Raw genomic sequence first — 9,198 nt, 5'->3', positions numbered from 1 at the left:
TAGTTACACTTCAAAAATGAGCAGATGTGCTTGAAATCATCTTATTTCTCTAAATTGTCCTTGTATTGTTGGAAACCAGTAATCATGGCCCAGTTCATCACGGTGAGCGTCAGACCTTCTACGTTTCCTAAATGTCTCAGACATGCCATCTGTCTTTCCATCTCTCTGGTGCTTTTTTGGACCGACGTTATTTGCAGTTGAACTCACACGCCGTATTATTCAACAACAACTTTTTAATGACACATTGCAAATTCATTACTCTGTACAATAAAAACAAACGGTTGAAGTACTGACTAAATGAAATGTTGCATGTTGACCTAATTAAAAACAAATCTGGAACAGAGAGTTCAGTTTTAAATTGTGGAAGAGGCCTAGTCAAAGTAAGCAGGTTATCTGTGGTTGCTGCTGCTGGCCTGGCTGGAGCTGGCAGTGGAGTGAGCTTCTCGGTACTGTTGAGTCCAGCTCTGCGGATCCTGCTCAAGAAGCTGAGACAAACCAGAATAACCAGTGAGAGAACATTCTGGATTAAATCCTGTCAGAGTAAAACAGAATTAATTCAGATTAATCTAATAAGATAAATCTTTATTGTCATTGCCACAAGAACAACAAAATTTAAAAAATGCCATCAGTCGGTGCATAAGCTTAAAAACAAAAAATAACTGTCTCACAATTCACACACAATGTAAGAAATAAATAACTGGAAAAAATAAAAAAATAATTGTCAACTAATTTACAGACGAAAAGAAAAAGGCCATTTACGGAAAGAACAACACTCAGAGCATACAACTGTTTCATGTACATTCTGCTTTCCAATTACTAATCAGTTAATCCCAAAGGATTATCAGATCTTTGGGATTGTTTTGATGTTTAATTTTGTGAAAATAAAAAGTGTCTAAAATGCAGAAGAACTTTCCAGCGTTGGTCCAAATAAAGCAAACATAAACAGAGTCCAGATTATTTGACACTTTTTCACTCCCAGTGTGTTTTGGCTTTAATCCCAGCATAGATAGTTTAGGCTTTTACTGCAGATTGATGAGCAGCGGGAGGTAAAATCATTTCTTCTCTCCTGGATTACTGTTATGGGATCTTGGGCAACAAAATGTTTATTTTCTTATTTAAAACAGAACTGAATTATTTGTTTTTGTGCATCTTTGTGTTTTTATAATATTGTACAAAAGCAGCATTTTCCAGTTTTTCATCCAATAAATCGTCAGATTAATTGATCAGTAAATGAATCGGAAGCAGAACCCTCACCTGACCCATGAACTCCAGGATCTGGGCTTTGGACACCTCCATGTCGGACCGCTGACCCCAGCGAAACTCGTACTCCACCGGTTCTGTGTGCGGGACCCGAACGTACTCCAAGTACCTGCAAACAGGAAACTGTGAGTTCATGACGGATTTATTACATCATACAGAAAAACGTAACAACTAATCAGAAACCAGCCGACTTGCAGCGCCACCTATCTGTTCTGGGCTGCAACGACAGGAAGTCCGGATCAGTTATGGTAGCTTTGAGTTTTTTATTATAATTTACTTTTATTTTGTTAGTTTTAATAATTCTGTAGAGTGTATTTGTTAGTTATTATTAGTCAATATTGTTTAGTTTTTATTAGTTATAGTAGTAGTTTAGTTAATTTTAGGTGCAGAATCCAAAAAGGTCACAGTATTGTTATGTTGGCATTGGTTGGGTGATGAATCCTCAACAAGAGAAATAATTTTTTAAAATTCATTAAAATATTATTGGTTGTTTCCTCCCAACTTTTCCGTTGCCACTTTGCTAGAATAAGTGGAGCGCCGTAATTTACAAACTGCTTGTGTGAAAAAATAGTTTATATATATAAAGAAATATTATATCCATAATTACATTATGCTTAGTTTCAGAAACATAGTTATAGTTCCAGTTTTATCAAAAATGTTTTCTCCGTTTCAGTTATTTTGTTAGTTTTAGTGAACTGTGGTAACTTTGGTCCAGGCTGCATCGTGATGTTTGCAGTGGGAATGCTGGCCGGCCCCTGGGCTGCAGGAGCCGCCTGCTCTCACACTGCTGTTAATCTGTGGTGTGGCATAAACCAGAGTCTATGGTCTGACAGAAACTGGCTCTGAACACACCAAGCTGTGACCCGAGCTGGACTCGAACCGACGACCTCTCGGTTGGAGGCTGAACCAACAGCTGGGTCTGTTTGGGTGACGATACCGAGGCGAAGAACCTTTCGCTAAAAAACCCGCAGCTGCAGCTGCAGCCTTACCTCTGACGCACAAATTCATCAGTGATGACTTTCCTTACGTCACCAAACTCCTCGTGTCTCTGCCTGGAGGGATTTATGTCAGAAAAAAATCAAAACAAAACAGTAAACATGTTGGAAAAAACTTAACTTCATATGTTTTTCACCAGCAGTGGGCACTGCTAACTAATAAGCTAGCTGTGCTAATCATAAATATTAGCTCTGCTAATGCTAAAGCGCTATAACAAGCATTAACCCTTTAACAACCACACCAAGAAAAAAACCTGTGAAAATTTTTTTCTTTGCATTTCTTTTACCCTAGGGTGACTCGTATACACAATCAAAAAAAAATTTTCCAACAGACCCTGTGGTTTTTAAAATATTGATCTCTACCAAACAGTTGAGATGTCACTTGATGGTTTAAGTATATGATGTAATAAAAATACCAAGTACAGTAGATAAATTCAAATAAAATGCTAATTTATAAAGAAATAACCAACAAAAAATGTCTGGGGCATTGGATACAGTTTATTTCTGTCAAAATGCCACAAAACACTGGTTTGAATTTCAACCAAGGAAAATATTGCGTCGAACAAGGGAATATTGCATTTTTAATCTTCCCATCTTGACTGTATCTGTATTAAAGTGCAACAGCACAAAATTCTCACATTCAATCCACTTCTGATTATAGGTAACAGTGCAAAATATTCATTTTTACATTCAAAAAGGAAAAGAAAATACTGCAGAACAATAGAAACATTTGTTGCTTTTATATCTCAGCACACCTTTTCTGTTTTGGTGCAACAGCATGTATTTTGGGACACAAGTGTCACGTATCTGGAGGATTGACTGAACTAGTGTTACTTGTTTTCATTTAAACTTTGAAAAAACATGGCAAACACAGAAAAAACATTACCAAACATATTAAAACATCACATTTCCAACCTTATCTATGTGTTTGCAAAACAACATTCTTTTTGTGCATTAGATGCACTTTACCTCTGGTGATATAACTTAAAGCATTCCTGGTTTGCATTCAAACACAGGAAGACATTACATTTCTCACATTTCCACCTGGACACTCCTTTTGGACACAGACTACATCTCCCTCATAAATGAATGTATCGCCGTAACAGCTGGAATCTCCTCCTTGGCATGATGTCAGTGATCAGGTCGAAGCGTGATTCACGGTGCCAGTAGTCCTCCAGTGATGGGAAATTGAAAACACCCATAAAAAGAAGGATCACTAGGAAATGCTCTATCTTTTCAGGACTAGTCTTGATTGGATCCCCCAACTCTTGAGCAGAGTACAAATTGGTGTGATGTGCGATATATTCAATCATCTCATCAGTGAAGAGCATTTTGAAATACTGGAAGGGTGAGGGCACAGCTTCAAGGGGTTAAAATCTTGAATTAAGAACCTGGAACTCATCAATGTCTTCCTGCTTCCAGATTCTTCTTGTGCTTTTGTTGGGGCCTGGGGTGTAACTTGGGTCGGTGTTGTCATTTGGCTGCTCCGAGGGAACAGTTTTTAGTGTGTGTTTCCCTTTCCTGCTCCTTTTACGAGGTGGCTGTGTAGAAGATCTGCTTTTTCAGGGAGCCTCCTCTTCATCCAGGGATTCAGAAGAGCTGTCTCCAGTATCATCTGCTTGTGTGGGCTGATAATCAGGATCGTCTACTTGGTCATCATCACTTAGATGACAATCAGATTCTTAAGGATTTTGTGGTACAAGGGCGAGAAGAGTGCGTGGCTTTGCACCATAGAAGGATTTAGTGTCCCTCTAGTGGTGATTGAAAAGTTAAAATTAGTTAGTAGTTGTGAAAATTATGATTTCCCCACATTTATTCTAAAATTTTACCATATTTGCTAATATCAACTCAGAAAGTCACAAAAATTATTTTGTAAGATAATGATGTTATAATTATTCTTAGTGTATAACACTGTAATAACACATTGTTTCATATTTACACCAATAGATGAAAATTACTTTTGATTTTATAGCAAAAAAAATTAAATGTTAACTACATTAGCTTAATTTGCAACATTTACCATAAAATGACAAATCAACCGTTTGGTCAAGCATATTTTAAAAAAATTATTAGACCTTTAATTTAGCTTTTTAGGTGGTATCAAGTAACATAATTCTGTTTAGTAAGGTCTATAACACTATTATATGCCAGAAACCTATTTCTACCTTTCAAAGTTTTACCACAACCAGTCGATATTTGTGACAGATTTTTGTGTTTCTGACTTCCTGGTTGGAGAGGGGAAGAAGAAGAATACTATTTAAAGAAACAGTGCCCTCCAGTGGATTTCTTTAGCATATCGTACCTCAACCAAGCGGCAGACATGGCTCAATCAGGTTAAGCTAAGTTAGGCACTCCTCATATTGAGATATAGAGACTCAAAATGTGCTAAATCATATGGTCGAGTGGGCAGTTAAAGGGGATTTATTATGCAAATTTCACATTTTGCTTGTTTTTGTACTTTAATTTGAGTTTCTACAACTCTTAAAAAACAGACTTAAAAAAGATAAAAAATAAAACCACGCAGCCATTTTTAGTAATAAGTTCATATTTTTGGTGTCTGGAAAAGAAGCCATTTTAAAAACCTCTGGTATTGTTAGGCGCTGTTGCCTAGCAACCCAAGCTATTGTACTTATTGTTATCTTGATACCTTCTGTCCATTTATTTTGTTCCTGTTTCTTGTTTTAGATAAAGTTGTGGGGAAAAAAGAGAGAGGAAACAGAACTCACCCACTTCCAAATAAGAGCATGAATATAAACTACAAACTTTATTCAGCAGAAAGTTTACAGAACAGCTAACTAAATTAGCATTTTAGAATTTCTCCTGAAAAACCATCTTAGGAGAAACTAAGTTCACGAAACGTTTTCAAAGTTAGCAAAGTTCTAACCAAAAAATGACCTCCGCTAGAAGAGCATTAGTAAAAGTGTGTCCACCATTGGTCACCATAATTAGAAACCAAAGAAGAGGAAAGCTAACGGCCTGAAGTGGCTTGTTTTCAACCAACAAACTGAACATTAGCTTAGCAGCAAGCAAGTGAAGCTGCTGAAGGTAAAAACTCGTCCTTACCCGGGATCAACACGCAGCTTCTTCAGAGTGTTCCACATCAGGTCTGAAGAAACAAACATTTCAGTCTCATTTTGGTCAACAAATAATAATAATAATAATAATAATAAGGTGAATTAGGGTTGGGTGATAATGTGCTGACACTGCATCATTAAATCCATCATGAAAAAAAAAACACTGCTGTAAAGTTTATGCCAAACATCACAATATGCTGATTATATCCGTTAACTTCCTGCTTTATTTTTTTCTTTCTCATCTGTGCCTCCATCATAGAAACATCTTACTGTCAATGTAGATAAAAATTTAAATATGTGGCTGTGGGGGGTAAATTTCAGTCAAAAAACCCCCTGAAATTTTTATTTTAATTTCACATACTTAAAAAAACGTGGATATTCTGTGATGTCAAAACGTCATCCATTTGCAAGAAAAGAAATTGAAATTTTCCATTAAATGAAACTGAGAAATTCTTCTGTAGTGTAAAGTTGGACATTATAACATTTCAGCAATAAATTTAAGAAATGAGCATCTGGATTTTTTATTATTTATGTTCATTAAAGAAAAAACATCACAACATCCCTAATATTCCTAAGGTAGCACCACAAAATAAAAAAATATTGATAGCAAAAATCAAGAAACCATTAAGGAATTGATTAATGCTACATATGCCGTTTTCAAAATAATTTAATCCAACTAAAAAAACTGTTTAATCTTAAAGTGCATCTGTGTGGTAAAGTTGGAGATGCAGGGTCAAAAGGCACTGCAGTTTCTCCTCCTAAACACTAGGGGTCACTGTAGAAGAGCCTTACACACTGAAGCCAAACAGAAATCATTACCACCCAACTGTATATCGAAACGTTGCATCATGAGACTCACTCTCTCTGACGACGCCTCCTTTCATAAAAATAACACTCAGGATCACAAACAGCAGGCCCATTTTCGGGTTGCTCGGACGCCTACAAACAGAAAAAACTTTATTTTTTAAAACCAAACATTGGAAGTTGTGCTTAAACTACAGGAACTATGCGCTGATACTCACTCCACTGGCGAGGGTCTGGCTGTAGAGGCGTCCAGATTATTCACCAGAACATACATGTGATTCTTGGAGTCAATTTCAACCAGTTTTAAGCCAAACACCTGGTAGAAAAATCTAATATTAATGCCAGATTTACATTTAATCTTATAACTGTATGAGAGCAGATTTTACCAACCTGTTCAAATGTCAGCATTGCCCTCTTTATGATCTCGGGGTAGACGGTTCTGTAATCCTTAATGACGTGTTTAACAAGGTCTGGGAAGAGAAACAAGCTGTGATTTAACATCACACCACTGAAACTTTCTCCAACCCTAAAATATAAACAGAAATTATTTTCTATTTGGGATTTTTTTACAGTAACAAATATTCATTTCCTTTCCTGTCTTAAGACAGAAGAAATAAAAATCTTAGACAACATGAGATTCGCTCCAGAGGTCTGATTGTTTTGTTGTTCTTTGGAGGAGCTGCACTGAAACGAATTTCACAGAGCTTCTGTTCGATGAAAATAAAGCCTGACTCTCTACAGAGTAAACTAACTTATGAACACAATGATCTCTGGAGATAAATTAAACACCATCAAAGCAAATATTCCAGTCAGAATATTAAAAGGCGTTTCATCAAAATGCAGAAAACATTTACAATCTGCTGAATATTCTTTGTAACCTCCTTCACAACATCCATGAATCTGCTCTGCTCCTCTGTTTCCTTTCCTCTAACTGTGGGTCAAACAAGTTGTCGGTTCCATTCCCATGTTGCCATGACGATACTCTACCTGCTCTGCGCACAGGAATCTTCTTCTGGTCCTTTACCAGGATGTACTGCACCACCTCAGCAGTCTGCATGAAAGTATATTACATTAACATTGCCTTAATTAAACAATCCTCCGACCGGGAGGAGGCCCAAGGAAGACCCAGGACGCCTGGAGGGACTATGTCTCTCGGCTGGCCTGGGAACGCCTCGGGATTCCCCCGGAGGAGCTGGAACAAGTGGCTGGGGAGGGAAGTCTGGGCCTCCCTTCTGAAGCTGCTACCCCCACGACCCCCACGACCCGACCCCGGATAAAGCGGAAGAAAATGGATAATTAAACAATACATGTATCTGTACAATTCACCTGGTGTACAGGTGCACCAATTAATCAGCTCTCATTTCCATAATTCTTGGTGATCAGCTGATATTTGCACGTGTACTTTTAGAAATATCTTAATATTTTTAATATATGAAACCATTTATTTTTACAAACCAAACATGTCTGGGTGGCACTGTGTTACCTTCTGATCGACCTGTGCAGCTGTGAGTTTCTCCAGCCCCCTCTGGACCTGTGACGTGCTCGGCTGAGTGAACGTTGCATCTTCGTCCTCCTCCTGCGTCATGAAGCTGTTGGACTGCCGCTAAATAAAAACACAGACACACCAAGAAACGTCCCAATCTGAACACAAACTGTTACAGTTTCATCCCAACGTAAACAAACTTCAACGTCAGTCCACATGAGAACATATGAGTTATGTTGGCACTGGGTTTTTTATTCAGGTTGAGCTGTATCAACACTCCCCAGGTCTTACAGACTCAAAAAAAGATCAATAAAAAATAAATCACATTTTATAAAAACAAACTTAAACCACAGATTTTATTTTCATGGCGTTATTGATAGCATCTGCATGCTATATTTCTTGCTAGCTAAAAGGTTTATACCTTTCTATACATGTTCATTTCAATAATTCAGATGTTTTTAGTGTCAATTTTTTTTATTTTAGTCTAATGAAATGATTATATTAAGAAAATTATTTTAAAAAAAATACTTATTTGAGATTTTTTTATCCGTATGTTCAATGTGTATCTGGACCAACTTGAATCCATTGTAATGCAAACATACTTACTACTCAAATCCAGATTAGATCATATAAAATATGGATTATTTAAATATGGTTTGTGGTCTGCTATTGTCAGTTGACATGTCCATTTTTAAAGTATTGAATGGCATGCAATTTTTATGCATTTTCTGGGGGTTCCATCAGTAATCTAAAACCCAAAATGGTTGATGGACAACATGTGATATGATAAATTACATCGTTAAAGTGCTGAAAACGTTATACAATATTCTGAAAATAAAATATTTCTTATTCCGTGATCTAAAAGATAATGTTTAGAAACTCAAACTTTTCTAAACATAGGAAGAGCTGAAAATTTACCCGATGAATTTTCATGCTTTCTTGGATCCTGGGGCTCTGTGTCTATTTAGTTTTTGTGAGAAACAGAAAAAGGCCAGGAGCGTGACCTGGGAAACATGGCGGCGGAACCAGCCTGCTCAAATAATCCTGCGTGTTTTTAACACTTACTTTACTCTGAGATGAGCTTTGTACGTTAGATAGCCGTTTTCTTTGCGTCATGGCAGCTCAACGTCTGAAAGAGTCATTTTAAGTCATAAAATGAGCTTGACTTGAAACACAAACATAAACAACACAGACGGAAGTGATGCGCGTTAGCTGAACAGAATGTTAGCTTGTTAAACCACGTATAAACAATAAACAAGTAACGTTCTTACCGACGGAACAATGTCTAAATCCCAGTAGAGTAATCGCGGTTTATAGAAAGAGGTTTAAATATTTCACTCACTCACTAAATGAACCGTTTCTATGAACACCAACCGGTTCTTCTTCTTGCTTTGTTTTATGGCGGTTGGCAAACAACCTACTGATGTGCATTACCGCCATCTACTGGAATGGAGGTGGATCGGGATGCTTTATATATTCTCAGAAATAAATAAATAAATAAATAAAACAAATAAATAAATAAATAAATAATACAATAAAACATATCCTTTCTATCAATTTCGTTTTCTTAAGGTCATTTATT

The 9,198-nt window shown here is 36.9% G+C and overlaps 1 protein-coding gene across 3 annotated transcripts; it reads right to left on the bottom strand.

The window, feature by feature from the left end:
- Positions 1–213: 213 nt before the first annotated feature.
- LOC102217814 (non-structural maintenance of chromosomes element 3 homolog) lies at positions 214–9,046 on the bottom strand. 3 transcript variants are annotated; one of them, XM_023336669.1, is made up of 11 exons: positions 8,959–9,046; positions 8,682–8,745; positions 7,617–7,736; positions 7,121–7,184; positions 6,524–6,603; positions 6,352–6,449; positions 6,189–6,268; positions 5,319–5,361; positions 2,250–2,312; positions 1,255–1,369; positions 214–485 (listed from the first exon to the last, which is right to left on the bottom strand). In XM_023336669.1, the coding sequence occupies exons 2-11, from the start codon at positions 8,730–8,732 to the stop codon at positions 390–392; spliced, it is 810 nt and encodes a 269-aa protein (XP_023192437.1). In that variant the 5' UTR covers positions 8,733–8,745; positions 8,959–9,046; the 3' UTR covers positions 214–389. The 3 variants fall into 3 exon arrangements, with proteins under 3 accessions (XP_023192437.1, XP_005814805.1, XP_023192445.1); XM_005814748.3 differs by having other exon boundaries at positions 8,888–9,043; XM_023336677.1 differs by lacking the exon at positions 2,250–2,312 and having other exon boundaries at positions 8,888–9,044.
- Positions 9,047–9,198: the final 152 nt, after the last annotated feature.

The sequence above is a fragment of the Xiphophorus maculatus genome, chromosome 1, assembly GCF_002775205.1.
Source record: "Xiphophorus maculatus strain JP 163 A chromosome 1, X_maculatus-5.0-male, whole genome shotgun sequence".
Taxonomy (NCBI): Eukaryota; Metazoa; Chordata; class Actinopteri; order Cyprinodontiformes; family Poeciliidae; genus Xiphophorus; species Xiphophorus maculatus.
This window is presented reverse-complemented; position numbering and strand designations above follow the sequence as displayed.

Bases quoted from the DNA above. Each gene is read 5' to 3' on its own strand.
- LOC102217814 (XM_023336669.1), bottom strand. From the start codon at position 8,732: ATGACGCAAAGAAAACGGCTATCTAACGTACAAAGCTCATCTCAGAGT. The intron at 6,450-6,523 runs GTTGGTAAAATC...TTTTTCTACCAG, and splicing joins CAATGCTGACATTTGAACAG to GTGTTTGGCTTAAAACTGGT. The intron at 2,313-5,318 runs GTAAGGACGAGT...AAATCCCTCCAG, and splicing joins AAGCTGCGTGTTGATCCCGG to GCAGAGACACGAGGAGTTTG.